Source organism: Vigna unguiculata, chromosome 4, assembly GCF_004118075.2.
Source record: "Vigna unguiculata cultivar IT97K-499-35 chromosome 4, ASM411807v1, whole genome shotgun sequence".
NCBI classification, from domain to species: Eukaryota; Viridiplantae; Streptophyta; class Magnoliopsida; order Fabales; family Fabaceae; genus Vigna; species Vigna unguiculata.
The window spans coordinates 37,024,167-37,050,201 of record NC_040282.1 but is presented as its reverse complement, the minus strand read 5'-3'; the positions used below and the strand labels follow the sequence as shown (position 1 = coordinate 37,050,201).

The window sequence follows — 26,035 nt, the reverse complement described above, 5'->3', positions numbered from 1 at the left end:
TGGTTTAATTAACATAATAAATTTGAGATTTTTTTTATTTTAAAAAAAATAAGATCTTTTCAATTAATTATGTGAAGTGTTTTATCATCTCTCTATATGTTTTAACATACTCTTGTGCAACAAAATATAATGACATATAAGATATTATAACTTTTAGATGACATAATTAATACAAAATTTTAGCGATACATATTCAATTACAAAATTTTAAATTTTTGAAGAGTAAAAAGATCACAAAAATTTAATAAAAAATCTATTAAAATATCTCAAATTTATGGTGAAGTTAAAATTGAATTAAGTCAAAAGTTTTGGCGAAATCTATTTTCCTGTTAACCTAAAAATCTATTTACTTTCACACTCCGAAAACTAATCGATGAAATCAAAATTCCCCTTACTACAGAAGACAGAGAAGAGGATCACAGTCACAAATCCCAAAATTCCAACGCAAAAGCTATTTTGTTTCACTCTTCACACCCTCCTTTTATCCATCTCCCTCTCTCTCTAACCACTTTCTCTCTCTTTCATCGTCGCAACGGAATGGCTTCCTTCACGTGCTCCCCCACCTCCCTCCAGCTTCGATTGGCCTTCGCCGCACCCAAATTTCCCCTTACTCCGCACTTGCGAATGCGCAACCTCAACAAGAATCGCGTTCGCCCTTTACGCGCCGAGCGGGACGGCGCCGCCTCGGAGTGGACCGGGTCCGGACCCAACCTCGACGGCTTCTCCGGCTGGTCCGACACCGACGCCGAGCAACAGACCGACAAGAAGAAGGAGTCCTATGGAGGTGAGTGCGTTCTCCAAAATTGTACTCATCGTTCGCAATTCGTCACTGTTTAATTTAGTTATCCGTTTTTATTTTGCAAGAAAAGTGAAATAACTTGAAGTATTCCCATTGATAATACTTATGATGCATGGATGTTTTGATTACCGATATGGATGTTTTGAAGGCTTATGTTAAAACCTGTTAACCTACTCTCTCTTTTTTCTTTTCTTTTTTTTAATTTTGAGTAATGAAGGTATGTTTGACATAACTTGGATATAACATTTTTTATTTAAATTTAAAGTTTTCAAGAATGGTCAGTGTTAGTGATGATTCGATGATGATGCAAACTAGTAAAAATATTTGCTACGTTAAGTAAAGTAAGGTGAAAAATTTATAAATATTAGGTTAGAATACATTGGTGGTGTAACAGTTTTTACAATATTGGCCAATCTTGAATTGCATCATGTATGGTAGAACACTGTTGACTGTTTGTAACAATTTGTAAGTCATGGAACGTAGTTTGAAACTATTATTATTTGAGTAAAAAGTGTATGCACGGACAACATGAAATTATTTTGTGAATTTTTACATTGTCGTATAATCACAAATAACTGTGCATGATAAATTGGTTGACTTTGTAGTAATTATTTTAGAAGGCATGCCAACATTGACATTGCATTAAATTAAACTCATTATTTGGCCGTTGTTGCGGAGGATAGTTTGAATTTACGTGTGGTTTTTGCTACATATTAAACATGATGGACTTTTTCGTTTCGTTCATGATTGCACTTGAATTTGATTGGTTAATTGACTTGATGCATTCGGATTGCATGTAAGTAATAATAAACATGGTTGCGACTGTGGGATGTGAATTACTGAAATGTCAATTGTGTTTTGTGAAGTGTTAGCAATTTCACATTACTTAATAACACTTTTGAAGTAGCTTGCTTTCAGGAGTTGTGGGAGTAGGAGTGGCTGGAGTGCTTCTTCTTTCAGGGCTTACCTTTGCTGCCTTATCTCTTGGCAAACAAACCGGTTCCAGTAAGTTGTCTTTGCTTGCTTATCTCATGTCATAATCATTGAGTTACGTGAAATGCTTTCATTTGAGTGAATTAATTTGTCTTCTGTTTAACTAAACTTCTCCGTTGGAAACTGGAATGTGTATGGCTGGATACAGGACCAGAGCAGCACATGAAGCCCTTGACTACCCAGCAGGAGGAAATTTTGTCTTCTGATGATCATAATAATGAAACAACAGAACCAGAAAATGTTGATAAGGTGGAGCAAGGAAATGATAAAATAGAAGGTCAGATAGATATGTCCAACGATTATTCATCTTCTGAGTCTCGTAATGTTTACCGTGACAATAGTATTGTTGATGATTCTGATATAGGATCCCAGTTGATATATGATAGTAAAAACTCCTCCGTTGATGTTGATGATGCCACTAAACATATATTTGTTCAAGAAGACTTACAGCATGAGTCAGCTTTTGATAACAAGTTAGTTTTTGCCAGTAAAAGCCCAGTATCACTTGAATCTGAAAACACTGTTGATTCTTTTAATGCTTATGGATTTAGAGATTTTGATAGCAACCCTACTGTAGATACAGCAGAATCTACTGCCAATCTTAAAGAAAACCTATTCAATGTTGATCCAGGAGATCTGCCCAACTACGATGGTGCTAAACCACCCCACCTTAATGCTGTTCAGCATGATGAAATAACCAGTTCAAGTGGAAGTGTTAGTTTTGGTTTTAGCGAAACCTATTCTAGTTCAGGTGCTGATAACGAGACTGAAATTGTTAGTGTTGTGGTCAGTCCTGAGTCAAATAACACGATTTCAGATCATAAGTTTTTCAATGAAGCTGTTGAAGAAAATATTCTGTCAGCTTCAAAGAAAGAAAGCCTTGATCTGAACAAAATTCCGCAGGTCTCTGCTGAGGGAAATGAGCCATCCCTTGAAGAGTGGAGCATTCCTGGAAATGACGTGTTTGAAAAATCATCTGTTTTATTATCAGCCAATGCACTGGTAGATGAGAAGGTTATAAATGATAGTTATGAGGTTGATGAAGTTAAATCTGAATCTCCAAATTTTGGATCCTTTTTCTCTGTTCCTGGTATTCCCGCTCCATCCGTAGTTTCTGCAACTGCACAAGTGTTTCCTGGAAAGGTTTTAGTTCCTGCAGCTGTTGATCAAGTCCAAGGGCAAGCACTAGCTGCATTGCAAGTTTTAAAGGTAGTTCTTTGTTTTTTATTTTCATGTTTCAAGGTGATTATAATACACTTTGCATTTATAATTTAATTCTACTTTTTTATCCACTTGTTATTGTTCACTTGGATATTTTTACATTCTTAGGTCATTGAGCCTGATGTTCAACCTAGTGATTTATGTACTCGTCGTGAATATGCTCGCTGGTTGGTGTCTGCTAGCAGCACACTTTCAAGGTAGTACTTTATTTGTTCCTTTTACATTTGTTGTGAATGACAAAATGTGTTATATATGTAATACTTAATACTTGACATTACATGTGTTTTTCTGGTAATTTGTTAGGAGCACTGTTTCGAAAGTGTATCCGGCCATGTACATAGACAATGTTACTGAGCTTGCATTTGACGATGTCACCCCTGAGGACCCTGATTTTTCTTCCATTCAAGGTCAGTACGTGACTTCATAATTTTTTAACATTACAACATGTTGCCATATTCATATTTTGTCTAAAGAAGATCCAATATTAATTTTCAGGCTTGGCAGAAGCTGGACTTATTGAGAGCAGGCTTTCAAGACAAGATATACGGTTATCTGGTGATGAAGATGATAGTCCATTTTACTTCTCCCCTGGAAGGTATGTTCTTTCTGAATTTGGATATGTAATCTGTGGGTACATTTTTTTGTATCTCTGCAATGTACAATCATCATACAAAATTATTGCAATTGAACTTTTAGACTTAATATTTCATCTATTTTTTTCCTAGTACGCAGTTGCACAACCTTCTGTTTGAGATGTGGTTTTAATTTTGTATGCTGTAGGCTACCATTGTGATCTCCTTCTTTTATGTTATTTTCTGCAGTCCTTTATCACGTCAAGATCTTGTCAGTTGGAAAATGGCTCTGGAGAAAAGGCAGCTTCCAGAAGCTGACAGAAAGGTTACTCAACTTGTTTCTCTGTCTGATATGTTTAAGCTATCTTCTCAATTCCAACTTAATTGAACTAATGAATGTGTTGATCTAATTCGTTGACTGATGAACAGACACTGTACCAACTTTCTGGTTTTCTGGACGCTGATAAGATACATCCTAATGCATGCCCTGCCCTAGTAGCTGATCTATCTGCTGGCGAGCATGGAATAATAGCTCTTGCTTTTGGTAATTCTAAAAATATGCTTAATCATATGCTTGATAGTGAATTTTGATTCACTTTCATATAATTTATTTACTGTTTCTTTTCTCCAAGTTATTTCTAATCTGATTTTGGTTTTTAATTTTCAATATTCTTGTATTTTTGGGGCTGTGATATTCCAGGTTATACAAGATTATTCCAGCCAGATAAGCCTGTAACAAAAGCCCAAGCAGCTATGGCTCTAGCTACTGGAGAAGCTTCTGAAATAGTTAGTGAAGAGCTTGCACGCATTGAAGCAGAATCTATTGCTGAAAATGCTGTTGCTGCTCATAGTGCTTTAGTAGCTCAGGTAGAGAAGGATATCAATGCAAGTTTTGAGCTGGAGCTTTTATTAGAGAGGGAAAAGATCAATGCTGTTGAAAAAATGGCTGAGGAGGCAAGACTCGAGTTGGAAAGGTTAAGAGCTGAGAGAGAAAAGGATAACCTTGCATTGACAAAAGAACGAGCTGCTATTGACTCAGAAATGGAGGTTTTTTCAAAGTTAAGGCATGAGGCTGAGGATCAATTACAAATCCTTATGAATGACAAGGTAGAAATAGCACACGAAAAAGAGAGGATTAACAAACTCCGGGAACAAGCAGAAGTTGAAAACAAGGAGATTGCTCGTTTACAATATGAGCTAGAGGTAGAACGTAAAGCCCTGTCTATGGCCAGGTAAAATCATGAAACTTTTATGGGCAGCTAAATATGTTATACCAGCTTTCAATTTTAGTTTTGTAGGATTGGTAAAAGTAGATATGATATGGGGGTGAGAAGCAGTGACAAATGTATTGTATTTTCCTTTTATTTTTGCCTTGGGCTAGGATTAATCAAGCAATTACTCTCCATCTCGTGTATGAAGTCACATTGAAGGGACTTAAATCCCACCAATAGATAACATGATTAAAATGAAATCTGATAGATTCTTCTATGTTCTTTTCAAAAATAAGAAAATCAAGCCAATGAGCTAATAGATTACAGGAAGCAACTGCAATTGTTTCTTTGATATGCTTGGCCCATTATTGTTCATGATGAATTAATGAAGTACGCAAATTAAAGATTCAAATATATATTTTTGGTACCTATATGTCACACTTCAATATTTGTATGAAACTATGTCATAATGAAGTATGTAACTTCAATTGCTTTGTGAAAAAGTTTTATTTAGTTTCTACCGAGCAATTGCTCTCAATTTTTTCCTTGCCATTTGTAGACCTTCTTCTAACACTAGAAGTTTTGTATGGAGTTACTGTGCAGCATAGAGAGCAAATTGAAAATGGCTGTCGTGTATATTATAAATTCCAAAATGTGGGTTATTTAGCAGTAGCATGTAGCAAGGACTAAATTGAAAACAGTTATACTGTCTGGTTCCTCTTTGTTGGATAAGAAAAATAGAACCTACTAGGGAAAAATCACACACATTAGAAAATAATTCTGAAAATACTTCTTTATTGCTTAAAGGAAAGTAACCCACGGATCAAGTTACTAAGGTCTACACCAAAGGAGCTTCCTCCATTTACACAGGAAATCTCCCATTAAACAATATATTCTCAATATGCCCCTTTTACTATAAAGAGGGCTTATTTATAGGTTATAAGATTTACAACAACTATTCAAATACGGACCACTAACCCCAAATAAGGACCACTAACCCTACTTCTCAGTAACAGTTTGTTACAACTTTGCCACTTTCCTCTTCCTATAGCAAACCTGCAGACACTTTTTTATATAATTTAGAAAGGGTCAAATCTAATTTTGGGTTTTCTTCGTAATCTTTATTATGTTTTTTAATTAAGAGATAAAGACATTAAAACAGAGAGCAAATATATAGAGATAAAGAGAGAATTTTTTATGAGTATTGGAAAAGAGATGCAGTAATTGTAATGATGAGAGAGATAGAGATGGAGAAAAAGAAAAAGAGAGCTAGTAGAAACGAAAATTAGAGAAGAAAAGGAAATAAAAGAAAAAGAGTTCATGGAAAAATTAAAAAAAAGGACTTGAGAGAAAAAGAAATAAAAGAGGACTTGAGAGGAAAAGAAATAAAAGAAAAGAAGTTAAGGGAAAAGTAAAGTGAAGAAAAAGAGATAAAAGAATAAAAAGTAAAGGAGAAATAAAAAAAAAAGTGACAAAGAGGAAGGAAAAAAATAATAGTAGAGATATTTTTTCTAATTGTGAAAATGTTTTGTCCATTCAACAATGTGAGAAAGTTTTTTTCATTATATGGCTCAACAAACAACGCGTTATTTGAAGGGATTCCAGTTCTAGAATGGAAAACGAATAAAGTGATGGTTTTTTTATCCTGATATTGGCTTAATTGTTTTTGTTGAAGGAAGTGTGGAATTTAGTCTGCCTTATTATGATTGTCTAGAGTGATACATAATTTAGCATATAAAAGGATGACATGTAAGGGAGAAATATAAGAATTCTGAAGGAAAATTAAGTTTTCTTTGTGAGAACTTTATGGAGTTAAGTTAAATGAATTCAAATTTTGATCTTATCATGGTAATTTGTAGTAGTAATCAATCCCATGACTTATCATTTATCTTCTTTCTTAAACTCGGTGTCAGTAACTTCATAAACTGAATATCAAAATGGTTCCCTTTATGTTTCTCATCACCTTTCCTCTTATAGGTTGTTGCTCGCTCTTATCCAGCCTTAACTATACTTTATATGGATAAACTGGAGCATATTTTGTTCAAGTACTGTGATATTTTGACAAAGTTTGACAAAATTTGCTTTTCAACACGCACTAAACATTTTTCTTCTTTTTCCAAGTCACATCAAACATTTTTTTCATTCATTAAGGTAATGTCACATGTGCATTACCTTAATGAAGTTTATCACATGTGCATTGTCAAAAGTTTGTCAATAAAATTTTGTCAAAAATTAATTTTCCTTTATACAATACCAAATCGAAAATGAGCGGTACCTGAAGGGATCAGAAATATATTTTAACCCAACTAAAACTAATTATAAAACTTCCTTATACAGGTACACTAATTAGACGAATGATCACCGTACATGCTCTCCTTTCTGACATCATTCCTCTGTGCGACTGTAATTTTCTCTAGTAACTATTTAACTGCTTCCAATTGTACTTGCTGTACGGAATTAACACAGATGTGCTTGAATTTATGAAATGTTACTAGCACTACCAGTATATTATATTTAGTCCAGCCAGACAAATGCCTTATTGGCAATTGTTTATTGTAGTTAAATGAAACAGTTTAGATAAACTCATTTTTTGTATAAAATGATGATTATTACCCAATTAGCATCTGAATAAATTGTTATGTTAATTCTTGGATTCAGGGCTTGGGCAGAGGATGAGGCTAAACGAGTGAGAGAGCAAGCAATAGCCTTAGAGGAGGCTAGAGATCGTTGGGAGAGGCATGGGATCAAAGTGGTGGTTGACGATGACCTCCGCAAGGAGGCCTCCGCCGGAGTTACATGGCTCAATGCCTCAGAGCAGATTTCGGTTCAAGGAACAGTTGACAGGGCCGAAAACTTATTGGACAAGCTCAAACTAATGGCATCAGATATCAGAGGAAAATCTAGAGACATACTTGACAAAATCATCCACCTGGTCTCCCAATTTATATCAAAATTGAGGGAATGGGCATCCAGAACAGGAAAACAAGCTGAAGAATTTGGAGAAGCTGCCATATCAAAGGTAGGTAAGTCAGCCAGTGAGTTGCAACAAAGTGCTATCGAAGTTGGATTTGGTTTCAAAGAAGGTGCAAAGCGTGTTGCTGGTGATTGTAGAGAAGGGGTTGAGAAAATCACTCAAAAATTCACACAGAAGTTCAAGACCTGATATCTATTACCCTCAACATTTTTCAACCTTATTGGCTGTTGAGTGGCCGGTTACCTTTGATTTATTTTCAGTGCTTCAATAGAGATGTGTACCAGACACAGATGCAGGGACATTGGCGGTTCTAATGACTGCCTTTTGAAGATCACAACATGTTCACATGAAGCCCTGTTTGTATAATTGATACTAGTAAGAATTGTAGTTGAGGAATAACCAGGTGTAATTCAAGATTTTGTCATGCCTGCATCGCATCAGAGGCATGGATATTTTTCTTTTGAAGCATGTTTTGTGTAAGTTGTCATGAATCATGACCATTACTCACTCAAACGCCCTCTTTATTAGGAATCGTTGCAATAAGGGTGTTAGTATAATAAGAGATTTCATTTTTAAACTATATAAAGATATTGGATTGTGATTCACTGCTACCATGATTAAAATGAAGGTGGAATATATATTATAACGTTTTATTTATGTCCGAGGTAGGTGAAACTTTAAAACAGTATAGAAGATATATAGTTTAATAATTGTATTTTTAGATTTTGAGGTATAAAACGTGTGTTATATATGTTTTAATCTCGTCAAGGACTTGCACAGTTGGACATACAATAATTTTTGACAATATGATAGAATAAAAAATAGATACTAATATCATTTAATGTTTGGAGTTTGTTATTATAAAGACAGGATAATAATAAGTTTGTGAGGATGTTTGTGATGATAATGATAATATTAATAAGATGGTTGAAGTGACAATAATGAAAAAATAATAATTATAATAAAAATACTTGTTGTAACAAAGATGTGATGATGTAAGAGTAAGAATGTGAAGAAAAAAAAATCGTAAGATTTAATTTGTTTATTAACACTCCTGGCATTGTGCTATATTACTACTACCACTTGTCTAACTAGTCATTATATAATTAATCATCTAACAAATTGTTTAGAAATATTGCTACAGAAAACTTCTACACATATTCAAATATTTACATTTCACATGAATTAAAACTTTTAAAATAATTTACTTCAACATATTTCTTCATAGGAGTATAACAAAAGAACACATATACATTTTATAAAAAAAATAAAGGCTTAATTAGTGATCTATCATCTATTGAGTTTGGTTTTGTTCATTTTGATCCTCTCATTTTTTATTGGACTCAATTTAATCCTTTAATTTCTTAAAAATGTTCAATTTAGCTCTTTAAAGTTTATTTTTTTAAATTTTTAATTTAGTCCCTCTATTTAAAATTTTGATTCAATTTAATTCTCTTATGTCTTAAAACAATCCGACATTGTCCTCTCGAATTCAAGGTCAAATTAGTAATTAAGTTTAACTGCAATTTATATATACATGTTATTTTTGTTTAGAATTTATACATCAAAATACTCCATCTATATGTAAGAGATTTGAGTATTTAGGTGGAGTGCAAAAAATGAAAAAATAAAATAATTTGAGTCTTTAGGTGGGATGATTTGGTGTATAAATTATAAAAAATATTTTAACATGTATGTATAAGTTGTAATTAACCTTAATTATTAATCTGGTCTTAAATGGGAGAGAACACAATTGGATCATTTAAAAAAAATACGAGAACAAAATTGAATCAACATTTTAGATAGAGCGACTAAATTGAAATTTTTTAAAAATAACCTTTTTAAACAATTGGAGGACCAAATTAAATATTTTTAAAAAATTGGAGGACTAATTTGAAAAAATAAATAATAAGATGACCAAAATGAATCAAACCAATAAATTATTAGACTAAATTACTAATTAAGCCAAGAATAAAATAAACTATATTTTTCATACTGTTCCTACCCGACCCAAGTCTATCCAACAACATCGTTAGGAACAACTACCTCGTTTTCGAGTCAGAACACACACAATACACATTCAACCATGTCATGCACATAATTACTCCTCAACATGTTCATGATTACATAATCTACTTTTAGAAGATTTATGTGTTCAATGAAATATCACATAATATGCAGGTTATATGCTCACAACAATATATTTTGACAAAACAACTTAGGCTCAATTAGGCCTAAGGAACTAAGTCCAAGTCTTGCTCATATGACCTACCGGACACGATCATTTTACATGCTTAGGAAAACACTTTAGAGATCACTAACATGCAGAGATTTATCTTGAATCCAAAAGAGTCATGCAAACAAGTTTTCTCCATATAAGCATATCACCAAACTGACTCAAAAGAAATTTTAAAAATAAACTTACTCTGATTCAGTTTCTAATCGGTTTGGATGATAACCTTCTACACCGAAACTCCTATGATACTCTCGATTCTTCAAATAAATAATTTAAATTTTAATTCGTTTTAATTATTATATTTAATTTAAATTAATTTAACATAAAAATGACAAAATACATATTGAGAATATTACATATCATAGAACATTAAAACAAAAAGTTTATTAGACTCAAAATCTATTCCACGTAATAATCTCATATGATAAAACTGAAAATAAATATAATTTATTTAAATAAATATTAATTAAAAATATATAGAATATAGTTTAAGAAAATATACTTTCCATGAATATGTCATCGTAATTTTATATTATTAACCCTTTAGATATAAAAGAATACATACTGATAAAAATGTGCGTTAATTATTTTTTAAAAAATAAGTTACTGTAGTTTGCGTTTGATTTAGTACGGAATAAGAAAAGAAAATATATTTATTTAATGTGGAAGTCTAGCAAACCCAAATGCAGCTTCATGTTTATTTAACATACCTTTTATATTAAAATATTGTAATAAATACCTCTCCATTTTCATCTTTTAATTATTTCTATCCAATAATACTAATAAATGTATTATTTCTATCCAATGATACCTTTTAATACTAATACACTATTTGCTATCATCCAATAAATGTACCAAATATTATACATAAATCTAAAACCGATGCATCACTATCACATAAAGTTTACTTATTTTTAAATTAGGTTAAATTATCTTATTGGTTTTCGTATTGGTAAGAAAATATTGATTTGGTCACTTTATTTTTATTTATCTCAATTTAGTCTCTATTTTAATAAATTTGATCTAATCAAGGCTTTTCTATTAGTATTAGACTAACACGGTTAAAGAGGTCTCACGTGTCAGTTCATAGTTTTTTTTTAAATTACTTATTTTTTAAAATTAAAAATTTGCAGCATGTCAAGCTGACATCGTGCCACGTGTAGTGACAATGTTATGTAACATGTCAGTGTCGTGTCAGTACCACGTGTTACTATTGCGTCAGGTATCATCTTCTCATCCTCAATTTGATCATCATATTTTTGTTTTGTAATTTAGTCTTAGCTTTTGTAAAAATTGAACAATTTTCTCACTTTTCAAATTGGAACTAAATTTAATTTATATATAAATGGTATATAAATATTTTTATTAAAATTGATATTGTATTAAATATTTTTCACAAGATTAAGGTTATTTAAATTTATATTCGACATTAAACGTTATTTTTTTTAAGTTGTCAATATAAAAAAATTCAAATAATTATATTGATATTTTATTACATCATATTTTAATATTGTTTTTATTTGAGTTTATATTTCAAATAATTGTATATTTTTAAAATGTGTAAAGTTCAATAATTTCTATACAAATATTTGAGTTAGTGTAAAAATAGAAATTATAAAAATTCAAATCTAAACTTTTAAAATAATTTTTATAACAATTTAAAACAAATAAATTTAAAATTTGTAAATAATTTGAAATAAAGTTGGATGTGAAATACAAATTTAAATAAACTAGTTTTGTTAAAAATATATAATAAAAATATCAATTTGAATAAAAATATCAAATTCAATAAAAATATTTGTATAACATTTATATAAAAATTAAGTTTTGTTTTAAGTTGGAGAGAGTCAAAATTGTTCAATTTTAAAAGAAAATTAAGACTAAATTGAGACAATAAAAATGCAGAAACAAGATTGACAATGAGTAAATGACACTTGACACAAGAATGACACATGACAAATTTTGAATTTTATTTAAGACATTAAGAAAAATAAAAAACTAGGAACTGATACGATACCTATTTAACATTGTTACTAAAGTACTAATGAAACACACTTGATTGTAACAAAATTTTCAAAATAGGGATAAAATTGAAATAAATAAAAATAGAAAAGACTAAATTGATATTCTCCTAAATGGGAACCAAACACATAATTTAACCTTTAAATAATTTACACCTTTTATAAAAATATGAAACACTCAACAAGTTTTTATTTTAAAAAGTATTCTAAAAAATGTATATTAATTTATAATTATTCTAAAGTTAAAATAAATTTTGAAGAAATAATCGATTTAAAACTCAATGTCAAATTAATTTATAAATATCTAAACTATTCTTTTAAATATAAATATCAGAAATCACTACTCAACTAAAAATAAAATAATTTTATAATATGTAAGTGAGCGTAAATTTTATCTTAAAAATTAATTTTATGAAAAATTAAACTTAAACTTCACTTCTTCTCACAAATTTTAAATTTAATATAATTATTTAAATTTAAATCTACAAAATATTTTTTTTTATGAAATATAAATTTAATTCCAACCTTAAAGGTTATAATCGTGTTTACCCTCAGAGGAAAGACAACTATTCTATAATGTATTTTCTAACGGTCTCTAAAAGTAAAAAAAAAAATCATAATAATGAAAGAAATTACATCTTATTAATATATCAAAATATCAAAATATTTATTACAATATATTAAAATAGTTATCACATCACATCTTACTATATGTCTGTCATCAAACAAGTCCTAGATCTTTGCTATTAGAAAATGTGTCATATTAATAATATGTGCTAACTATATTTTCCCTAGATATCTTGTTTTATTTCAGCTTTTATAGATTTTAATTTGATTTATAACAAAACTTTATATTAAATTAAACATTTTAATATTTAATATAAAAGTTAATTGTATAAAAAATAAAATTTCATAAAGTTACCACACCCGAAATAAAATTTTCTGATATACATAATATAATCTATAACTATTAAGTGAAATTCTCTTAATAACATTTTTTTTATCTGCTTTTCATATATAATTTATCAATTTTACCCATATTATTATAACTCATTTATTATTTTATTTTTAAAATTTTGTAATTATTTTTTAATTGAATTAAATAATTATACTAAAATAATTTATTTTATAATTATTTTTTATTAACATATATTTTTAATAAAATTAATAATATTTTTTACTGTATTATTATTATAAGAAAAAAAAGTAAACACTTACTAGTAAGCCTAATGGCAGTTAAACCCAGTATAATAACTATCCAAATCAACACCACTATATCATAAGGAAAATATATTCATATGACAATTTATTAGTCCTTCCATGATGTTGTAATTTTTTTTTTTACATTATATATATTTTTTTACATTATGTTATAATTTTATTAAAGAATAAGAGATCATTTAACTTTGACATTTTGTGAGCTACATAACCCATGTTTGATTTATATATTATTTATTTATTTTTATTAATTTCATAAGATTTTTTTTTAAATCTGTATTTTTTGATATTTGGAAAAAAAATCTGTACTAAACATGTAATTAATACAATATAAAGATATAAGTAACTTTAATATATGTTGAGTTGATCTTTAGTTTATTAAAAAGTAACTACTCATTTATAGAAAAATATTTTCAATAAATCCAAAGAAATATGTTACTTCCCTAACATAAAGTAATTGAACGTATTGAATTATAATATATGCTATTAATACTTGCAATATGCTATGCATATTTTTAAAATTTGACTAATTTATCATATTACTTTATTTATTTATTACCATGTTAGTTTATACCATATATAGAAAAAATATATATTTCATATATCTATTTTTTTATAAATAAAAAATTTTAAATATAGGATGTATACTATAGTTAAAAATTTCTTATAAATATTTTCTAAAATATAATTGATATTTTAAATTGATAATATGCAAAGTGAAACATATTTTTTAACCATTAATAGTTTCATTTTAAAACATTAAAATTTAATTTAGAAGTAAAGATAAAATTATATATAACAAACAAATATAATTTAAAAAAAATTAAAAAGAAAATTAACCACTTTAAAAACACATTCATGTAAGATAATTATTATGATTTATATATAAAGAATGTAAGGACACTTTTTAAAAAATATTGGGAGTCTCTCCATTTTGTTAGGGTCTTACTACTACAACTTAAAGAAAAAGAATACTTTTATTTTGAGGAAAAAAAAAGATAATATCTTTTTATTCATTCATATGGTTGTTTTCTTCAATTCACACTTTAGTGGGATGAAAGAATAGAACAGAAGGTTCCGGGTTTGAATCTTTCATCCAATGGTGTCAGCAAAATGCAAAACCCAATCTTTTGTCTGAGTTTGAATTGTAGGTTTGGCTACCCTTCTGCCCTTTTCTTCCATTCTTCTTCATCCTAAAATTTGCAGCAATAATATCATAGTACAAAGTTTACAACGCACCCCACGACCAATTATAAATCTAGGAAAATCCGCTGTCTCTTTTTCCCACACCGTGACCACATATGATTAAACCCCATTAAATAAAGTTTCCTCTTTGGAGTTCTGGGTACTTTAATTCTTCATCCCCACTGATTTTTGGAACTGAGTGACTTTCCTTCACTGTTCTCTGGTGGGTCCTTTAACCAGTGCAGAATTTGTGATTTTGATCAATGATCACCTGTGAGTCATAGTTTTGATGTGTTTTGAGTCACTCTGCGTGTGAGATTTTTGTGAGTTTACTGGATTCGGCATATTGTGTACTGATTTTCACCCTCTTCTTGTGATGTTTGTCTCTTGTTCTAGAGGATTCAATAACTGGAGCTGGGAAATTACAGTTTTTGTTTATTGTCTCTAGTTACTTTGTTGGTCACTGTGGCTGTGGCAGTTAGTTAATTGTGTACATCTGCTGCTACAGTAAGTCAGCACTAGATCCATGATTGTTTACAATCTGTATTTATATTGAATTATGTTTTGTTCGAGACCCCTTTTGTGAGTTCAAGCTTCAGATTCCATTTTTTGTGTTCATATTTGTCAGTGTGAGAAATTCATTGCACTTGAGAGAAAATTGGTACAAAATCTCCATTTGTTTGCAGCTTACGCTGTAGGCATAATGTCATTCCTGTGTGGCCTTCCTCTTCTTGAGTGTGTGTACTGTCTAGCTTGTGCTCGTTGGGCTTGGAAAAGATGTCTTCATTCTGCTGGCCATGACAGTGAGAATTGGGGTTTTGCCACAGTGGAAGAATTTGAGCCTATACCACGCCTTTGTCGCTATATTTTATCTGTGTATGAAGAAGATCTTCGGCAACCCCTTTGGGCACCTCCTGGTGGCTATGGAATTATCCCTGATTTTTTACTTCTCAAAAAGACATATGAAGATACATGTGGAAGGGCACCACCCTATGTTCTGTATCTCGATCACGAGCATGAGGATATAGTTCTTGCCATCAGGGGTCTAAATTTGGCAAAGGAGAGTGATTATGCGGTTCTGTTGGACAATAGATTGGGGAAGAGAAAGTTTGATGGTGGGTATGTTCACAATGGGTTGTTGAAAGCTGCTGGTTGGGTTTTGGATGCAGAATGTGAAATTTTGAAGGATTTGGTGGAAAAGCATCCAAATTACACGCTGACTTTTGTTGGACATTCCCTTGGATCTGGTGTTGCAGCTATGCTGACAATGCTGGTGGTGCAGAATAGTCATAGACTGGGAAATATTGATCGGAAGAGGGTCAGGTGTTATGCCATTGCACCTGCTAGGTGCATGTCACTGAATTTGGCAGTCAGATATGCAGATGTCATCAACTCTGTTGTATTGCAGGCAAGTTTTCGTTTAATTTTGTTTCTGTTTAATTGGTTGATTTAGTGTAGAATGCTGTGTCAACAAATCTTGAACACCTAAAGGATATATAAAATAATTGGGACTGGATTACTAATTACAAATTATCAGTCTTTGAGATTACAATGTAACCGATTCTATAAACCAAGCATTTTGTGGATGTTTGTAGAATGTAGTTTGTTTTACAATACCTTCTTTTTTGATGTGTTTATAAACAGTTTTTGCTTTGTGTATAGAAAGATAACATTCTGCAAAGAGTAGTGAATTTTTAACGTGATGAATTTATTTTTGGAAGACTACTCATTTGTATTACTTTCAAAACAAGTTAAAGGGATGAAAAATGAATAGAGTCCGAATCCAATAACTTCTAACTAGGATCCATAGCTTTGTTGCCAGTTTATCTCAGGTTCAGGGCTACAGATTTGTGTACATGAAATTTTATGTTTCTTGAATGATGGTTTGCATATTCAGGTTTCATAAGCATTCTACTAACTTCATGTGAGGTAAGGTTACAGTCTTATTGATGTCTCGGTGTGTTGAAAACAATTATATCCATAGTAACAACTTTCAGTGTGAGATGAATTAACACATTTAAGTGTTTGGAGATAAAAAAAATATTTGGAGAGCTTTCTTGAGTGTTATTCTGCCCGATACAGGCCAAATATCTGGATAAAGATTTTTTCATGTGGAGCATAATGAATTAGTAGATGATTTATTCTTATAAGTAGTATATCGCTTAAAGTTCCAATATATGTTATGATGCATTACAAATCTTTTCTTTCTTCATGCTTCATTATACTTGATGCCATGATTGATGAATCTGATATTTTGAAGTTGACCACTCTTTACCTTTGATCAGGACGACTTCTTACCAAGAACAGCCACCCCATTGGAAGATATATTCAAGTCTGTTTTCTGGTATGTCTTAAGGACTAGTGTAATTATGCCTTTTTTGTTATCAATACTCTTAGAAAGTAGATTTAGACTTAACCCTAAAAAATCAACTTGCATGAGGTTTGCATCCACTTATATTTTATAATTTGGTCATCAATGTGAGATCTCCAACATACTCTTTCCTACTGAGGACTGAATGTTTTTAGTGTGAGACTAACTATCTCTGGTTGAGCCGATAGTAGCTCGATAGTAGCTCGATAAAATACGACGCAACAAACTTTTTACAATACCATATAAGAATCTGTTTTGCAAAGTAAGATTTTTACCTATTTATATACTGTAATATAATCATATATCACTGAAACAAATAATTGAGTGTTTGTTCATGGTGAGATAATTTTACTTGTAATAATTTATTTTTCTGTTTCTGGCAGTTTGCCATGCCTATTGTGCATGAGGTGCATGAGGGATACATGCATTCCAGAAGAGAAGATGCTCAAAGATCCAAGAAGACTCTATGCACCCGGTCGCCTTTATCACATTGTTGAGAGGAAACCTTTTAAGTATGGTTAAGAAAAAAGAATTCATGCCTTATGCCGAATTCTATCTCTCTTTCTGGAAATCTCGTTTGTGTTTCTTCTAGTTTCTTGCAGAATAAAAAATGTTAACAAAGATCAAGCCGAAAGTATTTTATACTGCCTTTTCTTGTGGTGTTATCTAAACTTCTAAACATTTTATGCAGAATGGGAAGGTTTCCCCCAGTAGTGAGAACAGCAGTGCCGGTAGATGGAAGGTTTGAGCATATAGTTCTTTCATGTAATGCCACATCTGATCATGCCATCATTTGGATTGAGAAAGAAGCCCAAAGGGCTCTGGATGTAAGTGTAATTGTTTATTGGGATAAGTAAAGTTTTATTCTTTGTCTTTCTTCTTTGTGATAACCATAATTAACTGTGGCTGTGAATATATGGTTCTCTTTTCTAGGACCTGTTTTTCCGGTGCCCTTAAAAATATGCTAAGATTACACATGAACTAGAGATACAAAAAATCTAGTCCATACTAGTTGGTTTTACTTGAGTTTGTGTTATGATCTATGTAGCCTATGATAATCTTGAACAATTCTCATCTCACGAGTCAATTTTATAGGATTTTTTTTTCTTCTGTAAAACTCACGATAGATATCATTATGTACTTTGACATCTCAGTTAGACCGACATCTCAAAGTATATCATGTTGGGTTTATTAAATATGTAGGTGCCATAAAACTAGCAGGACCCACATGAACAAAACTCAGTCTTTACCTGAAGATTTTGATGAACAAAACTTAACCTTTACCCTATGGTTTATGTCAACTGCAGTTGATGCTGGAGAAGGTTGAACCAATGGAAGCTCCTGCCAAGCAAAAAATGGAGCGTCAGGAAACCCTAACAAGACACAAGGTTGAATATAAAGCAGCATTACATAGGGCAAAAACATTACATGTTCCACATGCTTACACACCACCATCAGAGTATGGCACTTTTGATGAAGAGGGAGATGCCAGTTCAACAAGATCTCAGGGTGAGTCTTCTAATAAAAGTTCTGTGGATGAAAGCTGGGATGCTTTGATTGAGCGTCATTTGGACAAGGATGAACATGGCCACACTGTGCTCAAGAAACAATGATCAAGTCCTTCTACGAGACTTCATAATATGCTTTGTTTAGTGTAAAAAAGTAAAATTCCTTCATTCTTGAGCTTCACTAGGGGAATAATGAATTTTTTAGGTGTTAATGGGATTCAGGATTCCAGTGTACTTAGCATTTGAAGTTCAGATTCATAAAGCTGATAGTTACGGGAATTCATGGAACATTCTTAGTCTTGTAAATTCAAATTTTGAAAGAGTTTCCTTAATATTCAACAGATTCACTCATGGTGCGGTTTCATTCGCAGGAGATTTTACTATTTAAAATATATTACCAAAAAAAAATTATTTTATTAAATAATTTTATATCTACTAAAACATTTTTTTATCTTAATTATATTAAGGGCACTTTGGTAGTTTTAATTTTATATCTATTATTTTTTTTTTCATATATCACTTCAATCAAATCACTCACAAATTTTATTTCTAAATTTACTCATCATCACTTTTAAATCTCTTAAAAAAAAACAACACATATTTTATTTTGAAATTCATTATCTCATTCTTTCTTGAATCCATCCACTAAAGTAAACATACCTTAAAGTCTTCCCACGATTTAATCATTTTTTTTAAGAACTTAATGAACATGTATCTAATACTACTTGGACTTAGTTGAAAAACTAATGGTTGGAAACATATTATGAAAGCATTATTTTTTTTACCACCTATAACATCGATTTAAAATTTAGGCACAAGTTGAAAGGGGTAAAAAACTTACCTTTCAACAACTTTAACTAAATTAGTAATGTACTAACGGTTGGAATCCATTTATGAATCAATTTAATACTTTAAACAACAATTCAAAATTTAGACAAGGGAAAAAAGTTACATTTAAACTACTACAACTAAATTGGTTATGTAATAATAACACCTTCATGTATAAGTAGTTTATATGTTATAAAAATAATTATGTATGTAAGATTTTAGTAATTTTAAAATTTTCTTCTCATAGAAAAGATATACCAAGGATATTGTATTGAAAAGTTATGTTTATATATACGAAAATATTAAGTGAAGTAAAGTAATTACTAATTTTTTTTTTTTTTTTATAAATGAGAGAGATAACAATAAACAAAAGAGAGTAATGGGAGTGTGAAATTAGGTGAAGAATAACAGAGAAGAAAAGCAAACTGCGAAGAGAAGCAAATTCACGATGAATCGCGTCATGTCTCATCACTGTCAATTGGAAATTAACAATTACACATTATCGATGCACACAGAAATCGCGTTTGAATAAGCACTTTTTTTTATTGTTTTCATTTCCGATTTCATTTCTCAACGCTTCTTCCTATTGACCGATCTCAATGGCTTCTGTTACCCTTCTTCTCGCCCTGCTCGTCTTCTTCGTAATTGGCACTTCTCTTTCAAACAGGTAAATTGCTCAAACACTCCGTCTCTATATTTTTTTACCGTTTTTGCTGTAGTTTTGTTACAACCAAGTGCTTTGAAAATCATTTTTACTTTTTGGATTTGTTACTCGTTCAATCCAATAAAATCTGGCTTGTAAAGTATCAGTTATATTCTTTAATTTGATTATATTAATATGTATGAGAAATCTCCAAAACAAGACAACATGTAACGTATAACTGTTTTTGCTATTTGCTATTATTCTGTTACGATTTAGTCCTGTTGAAGTTTAATGAGAATTCTTATGATACTAGACATTTGAGGGCTATGATAATAATAGTTCAAATATGGTTCCACCATAATAATAGTTAAGATGAACTCTGATATAAGTTTAGAATTTAGATTTAGACTTAACCCATCTTACAAGATTGGTTTTTAAGGCAAGGGTTGATGTGGGATCTTCAATAACGAGAATAACAAATCAAAGATCTGGTTTGACAAAAAGGCTATTCAGTTTTATATTGGTATACGAATTAAGAAAAGTTGTTACGGTGAACAAAAAAGAAGAGATATAGTGTGAAATTCAATTAAATCTCTTGTGACTGTAATTTGTTCTAATGTTAATAACAGTTAGTAACAGTATTGTGGATGCTAATTAGCAATGGAAATTATGCCAAAGGTTTCGGAAGCTACTACAAGGGTGACTAGTTCGAGAAACTTTCATTTCCATTTCCTTTTGTTTTTTTGTTTTGTGAATAATTAGGTGTGATCCTTCCCCCTTAAGAGTTTAACTTCACAAATAGTTTAGATCAACAAAAATCGTGATGTGTGGTTGAAGAATAATCATACCCCTTAGAGTATAGAGTTCGATTTCCAGGTGTGTGTGCAGGAAATACATCCTTCAGAGAAATTATCTCCTTTTACTCATTATCTTGAGTTGGTAGTCTCTAGCTAGGTTCATCCAAAAATTTTTTATATCAGAAACAAAGTAAAAATAAAGCAACAACAGTTTTGTAGTTGTCTGTAAAAATTAATGAAAGAAGACATTTTCTCAAATAACCGGCCTTTATGTTTTTGTTGCCATTTGTTTTCCCCTAATCGATCTTGTGGACTTATTTTTGAAAGCTACATAACCATTGCAAGGATTTAATTTCCATTATTCATGACTGATGTAGTATTTGATTATTTACTAGTTACTAATCAGAATGTTTATGTTGTTCACGTTGTTAATTTGCATAAGCAGTAGAAAGGAATTAAGGGACAAGGAGAAAACTGCATTACAGATATTAGAGGGCTCAGTTCATTATTCCAACAGTATTAATCCATCACGTGTTGTCCAAATCTCTTGGCAACCAAGGTCAGGTACTTTCTAGAACTTTCCCTTATATCATCAGTGATTGTATTACTGCTGAAGATATGCGAATTTTCTATTATATATATTTTTATTTGTTTGCTTGTTTGCTAGCCTCTTTTTCTTTTAATTTTTCGAACTCTGATGTATTGTTGCCACTGTAGGGTTTTTCTATACAAAGGATTTTTGTCTGATAAGGAGTGTGAGTACCTTATTTCTGTGGTAAGATGTGTTTCTGTTTGAGATGTTTTCTTTTTTTGTGTTTCTAGTACTCGGCTAATTTTTAATTTTAACCAACTGTTTTGTTTTTTTTTTCTCAGGCATATGGTGAGAAAGAAAAATCCTCAGGGAATGGTGGAACTTCCTTGGAGATGGAAGTGAGTTTGAATTTTTTCCGGACCAAGTACTGCAAACTAGCATTTAGCAAAATTAGGTTCTGTTCGTAGTTGATTTATATTTGAACTTTCTTGGTTTAAGACCTAATTGTGTTTCTAAATATTGTTATTACTAATTAGCATCCCACAATAAAAGCCTTTCCCTTTATTATTATTATTATTATTCTAAATTAGTTTGATTTAATTGAATACCAAAAGCTTTTTGACCAAGTGGTCCCAAGTCTGACATGTTATTGCATTACTTTGTTCATGCACATTTTCCTGTTAGTTCATAGCCTTCGGAACTCAATCAATCAAACATGTAGTGACTTATGTTTCGCCACAATAATGTCTATTTTACCGTTTTCTCAAAAGAATAATATCAGTTTCGGGTAAAATCCTATACACTCTTTCTCAGCAGGAGTTTATTCTGAAATTGGGGAAAAAACCAAGCATATCCTTTAGAGTGCATCTATTCCTATATAGTTCAAGGTTCTATTTGCTCACAGTTCTGCTGATTGTTACTGTGACTTTAAAAGTTCAAAAAAGTATTCGTATTGGTATAAAAGAATTGTGATCATTTTACGTATCACCGATACTGAACTAGAAAGCTTGGAGCCTTTTTTTTTTTTTCCCATTATAAGGAGATTGATTAGCCAATGCATTCGTTTAAAGCTTGTTGCTTGACCTGAACAGTTTATTACTATATTGACATGGTGTTCTGGACATCGTCATGACTTGTAATGATGTTTTACATTATGTGTTAGGATGATATTCTTGCAAGGATTGAAGAAAGACTTTCAATTTGGACTTTACTTCCTAAAGGTAGCTATTGGTCAGTTCAGGCCATTATTGTCAGATTATGATACTCAGACTAATATATTATTGTCTTGCTTGTTGATAATCTTTTCCACCAGAGAACAGCAAGCCTTTGCAAGTCATGCAATATGAGTCGGAGCAGAATGATCAAACCCTAGATTATTTTACAAACAAAACCAATTTGGAATTGAGTGGACCTCTAATGGCAACAGTTATTTTATATCTCTCAGACTCTACTAAAGGGGGTCAAATTCTCTTTCCTGAATCAGTGGTAAGGCCATTTGAGTTTTTTCTTCAATGTGCTGTTCACTTTTCACCTCTTTCTGAATATGTCCTATTATTCTCAGCCAAGGAGTAGCAGTTGGTCAAGTTGCAGTAACAGTAACAAGACCATCCAACCAGTAAAAGGGAATGCAATTCTGTTTTTCTCTCTTCACCCAAGTGCTACTCCTGACAGGAGTAGTTTTCATTCTAGATGCCCTGTGCTTGAAGGGGACATGTGGTCTGCAATTAAATACTTCTATGCGAAACCAATTAGCAGGGGCAAGGTCTCAGCCATATCAGAAGACGATGAATGTACTGATCAAGATGACAGTTGTCCTGCATGGGCATCCATGGGAGAATGTCAAAGAAACCCTGTGTTCATGGTTGGATCTCCTGATTATTATGGTACGTGTAGGAAAAGTTGTAATGCATGCTGATCACAACTTGACTTTTACACTTTCTGTTAGTATAAATATTCACCCTCAAGTTCTTTACCCCTTCCTATTGCTATAGAGAAATACATGTGGAATTATCAAGTTTTTTTCTTAAAATTTTGTCATGTTCTTCTGGGTTGCGCACCAAAAGGTGCTCAAAACAGTGTATAGGAAATTGGGACTTTGACAGGGTTTGGATTTCAATTTTGATGTATTTTTTCTTTTTAAATATCCTTAGTGATGATTGAGTGTTGTTGACGTTACATGAAGACACTAGGTGCTGTCCAATTACATGAATAAAAGAAAAGTTCCGTTACCTTTATTATAATGAACAGTATAGTTTTTAAGTAAAATAATAAAGTAATAATCAATTAGGAATTTTATAAAGTTGTCAACTCCCAAGTTTAGGTAATACTTTTAATTTATTTTTTCATTTCTTCTTCTTTCATTTTAGAGTTTAGGTAATACTTTTAATTTATTTTTTCATTTCTTCTTCTTTCATTTTAATTAATTAATTAATCAACATTAATGTATTTGTTTGGCTTATAAAGACGTTTGGATATGTATGATATGTGTATGACCGCACGTGTCTTCTCATGTAATGTTTTATAAATTAAATGTTTTCTTAGTTTATACTACCTTCATTACATGATAAAAGGGTCATTTGGATATAGGTACGACTGCATGTGTCATCTTAGAATTGAAAATAAATTGGCCGCATGCATTGTCCAAAATTCGACACTCTTTCTTAAAAATCTTAATAATTTTTTGCGTTACTGTTTTTATGAATAAGTATGAGTACTCGTGTGATAGTTAAGGTTGTTTTAGTATTTTATCTTTCTTTTTTTTATATTATAAAAGTAAAAATGTTAAATTATTCTTTTGGTCACTCTATTTATCAAATAATATTAGTTTGGTTCTTAAGATGTTCATTGTTTCAATTTAATTTGGTCATCATTTTCTTAACTATGATTTAATTTGGTTCTTGCCGTTAATTTTGATCAAACGATATTGAGGGACAAAAAAAATATTTAACCCTATAAAATTGCGGTCAATCATCAATATAACATTTAATCCTAATGACGTTAAATTTAAATTTATCTACATTTAATAAACTTAAAAACTAATAACATTACAAATATAAACAAAATAAAAAAAACATAATATATAACAATAATTAGTTCTACTTAATTATATCAAAATTATATTTTCTTAATAAATGTAATCATTACATATACTAAAATTAACAAATAAAGTCTTTAAAATTATTTAATTACAAATAATTGATTTATACACACTAACATTAAATAAAAATATATAGTAGAAAAAATAAAAATATATATTACGAATATATTTTATAGTATATAAATGTTTTATTATTTTTAATTTTATTTTATGTATTATTAATTAAAAATATGTAACGACAAATAAAAATAATAATTCAAAAATAGTTACATCTATAGATGGTAAAATAAATTTTAATTCATTAGTTGATTTATCTTATCACAAATTCATCATTCAAATGTACTTATAAAATACATAACATATAATAATAATTAATTTTACAAAATTATATCAGTTATATATTTATTAAATCAATATAATAAGTACATAATATATTTAAATTAACAATTAAAATTTTCAAAATCATTTAAAATAACAAAATTTTAAAAACAAAAAACACGACCTTGCCTCCTACTAGTTCTAAGGTAAGGAAGGTGGAAACTTATTATGACACATGTTAAAATATTAATTGATTAATATTAATAATGTTCAAAAATAGAATTAAAAAGCGCCTATGGCCTAATGGATAAGGCGCCTGACTTCTAATCAGGCGATTGTGGGTTCGAGTCCCACTGGGTGTGTTTTTGTCTATTTTCTTTCATTTATAATTCTATTTTCTACTTTTCTTTATTTTTTTTTTATTTTTTCTTCATGTATTTACATTCATATCATATTTTATGTATAAATTTATAATTAAAATTTACGTATAAATATATATATATATATATATATATATATATATGTATATTTAAAAGTTATAAATTACATATCTAACTCACTAATAAACCTCAACACTTTTAATCTAACCAAATTTTGATCTTTCAACCTTTATAGAGAATTTTAATGAAATATACAATGAAACTTTTGTGAGATAGTTGTGTCATGCATATATCCTATGTGAATGATAAGTTTGACTGAAAATTTAGGTGGAATTTATAATGGTTTGTTTACTCATATATTTGGGATTCTATATGTTTTTGTGTTTTAGATTGTTTTATAAACCATGTGTATATGTTGGTTGAGATTGTGGCACACATTCCTCATTTTATTAAATTATATTTATTTATTACCTATAAAACAAGAAAAAATGAATCTGAACTAATAATGAAATAAAAAAATATAACATGGCTATATATATACATATATATATATATATATATATATATATATAATATTAATTATATTAATTACTTTTTAAAAACTTTAAAATAATTTAGTGAGCTTATTTTAAAGGGTTAAATATGTTTTTGGTCCCTCAAGTTTGAGTGAAATTTGGGTTTAGTCCCTCATCAAAACTTTTGACCAATTTAGTCCTTCATCTTCCAAAATGCGTGAATTTAGTCCTTTTAACCAAATTTTGTTAAGTTTATCTGACATTTCAAGCGTATTTTATGATAGTATTTAAATTATTTATACTGTTTGACACATTTTTGCTTCAATGTTAACTTAAATACTATCATGAAATGCGCTTGAAACGTCAGATAAACTTAACAAAATTTGGTTAAAAGGACTAAATTCATGCATTTTGAAAGATGGAGGACTAAATTGGTCAAAAGTTTTGATGAGGGACTAATTCCAAATTTCGCTGAAACTTGAGGGACCAAAAACATATTTAACCCTATTTTAAAACTAGTATACTATAAATTTGGAAAATATATCTATTAATGTTATCCATGGATTTGAATAAAAACATAACAATATATTTATTACAACAATTTCAATTGCAAAAA

General features: G+C 30.2%; 3 protein-coding genes and 1 non-coding gene across 7 annotated transcripts; all 4 read left to right on the top strand.

The window, feature by feature from the left end:
* The first annotated feature begins 424 nt into the window (after positions 1-424).
* LOC114181821 lies at positions 425-8,375 on the top strand. 3 transcript variants are annotated; one of them, XM_028068398.1, is made up of 11 exons: positions 426-784; positions 1,718-1,804; positions 1,941-2,069; positions 2,157-3,001; positions 3,122-3,210; positions 3,317-3,420; positions 3,509-3,608; positions 3,835-3,910; positions 4,015-4,129; positions 4,286-4,817; positions 7,455-8,375. In XM_028068398.1, the coding sequence occupies exons 1-11, from the start codon at positions 538-540 to the stop codon at positions 7,957-7,959; spliced, it is 2,829 nt and encodes a 942-aa protein (XP_027924199.1). In that variant the 5' UTR covers positions 426-537; the 3' UTR covers positions 7,960-8,375. The 3 variants fall into 3 exon arrangements, with proteins under 3 accessions (XP_027924198.1, XP_027924199.1, XP_027924200.1); XM_028068399.1 differs by having other exon boundaries at positions 427-784; positions 2,424-3,001; XM_028068397.1 differs by having other exon boundaries at positions 425-784; positions 1,941-3,001.
* A 5,905-nt stretch (positions 8,376-14,280) lies between these two features.
* LOC114182240 lies at positions 14,281-18,660 on the top strand. The gene is made up of 5 exons (XM_028069054.1): positions 14,281-15,838; positions 16,716-16,774; positions 17,185-17,313; positions 17,493-17,628; positions 18,109-18,660. Exons 1-5 carry the CDS (start codon positions 15,134-15,136, stop codon positions 18,412-18,414), a joined length of 1,335 nt encoding a protein of 444 aa, XP_027924855.1. The 5' UTR covers positions 14,281-15,133; the 3' UTR covers positions 18,415-18,660.
* An 861-nt stretch (positions 18,661-19,521) lies between these two features.
* LOC114181196 (probable prolyl 4-hydroxylase 12) lies at positions 19,522-23,343 on the top strand. Of its 2 annotated transcripts, none has more exons than XM_028067573.1 (7): positions 19,522-19,804; positions 21,023-21,136; positions 21,295-21,352; positions 21,451-21,507; positions 22,272-22,329; positions 22,422-22,594; positions 22,671-23,343. In XM_028067573.1, exons 1-7 carry the CDS (start codon positions 19,737-19,739, stop codon positions 23,022-23,024), a joined length of 882 nt encoding a protein of 293 aa, XP_027923374.1. In that variant the 5' UTR covers positions 19,522-19,736; the 3' UTR covers positions 23,025-23,343. The 2 variants fall into 2 exon arrangements, with proteins under 2 accessions (XP_027923374.1, XP_027923375.1); XM_028067574.1 differs by having other exon boundaries at positions 21,023-21,141; positions 21,312-21,352.
* A 1,470-nt stretch (positions 23,344-24,813) lies between these two features.
* On the top strand, positions 24,814-24,886 carry TRNAR-UCU. Its single transcript has one exon. It is a non-coding gene; the product is annotated as a tRNA-Arg (tRNA).
* Positions 24,887-26,035: the final 1,149 nt, after the last annotated feature.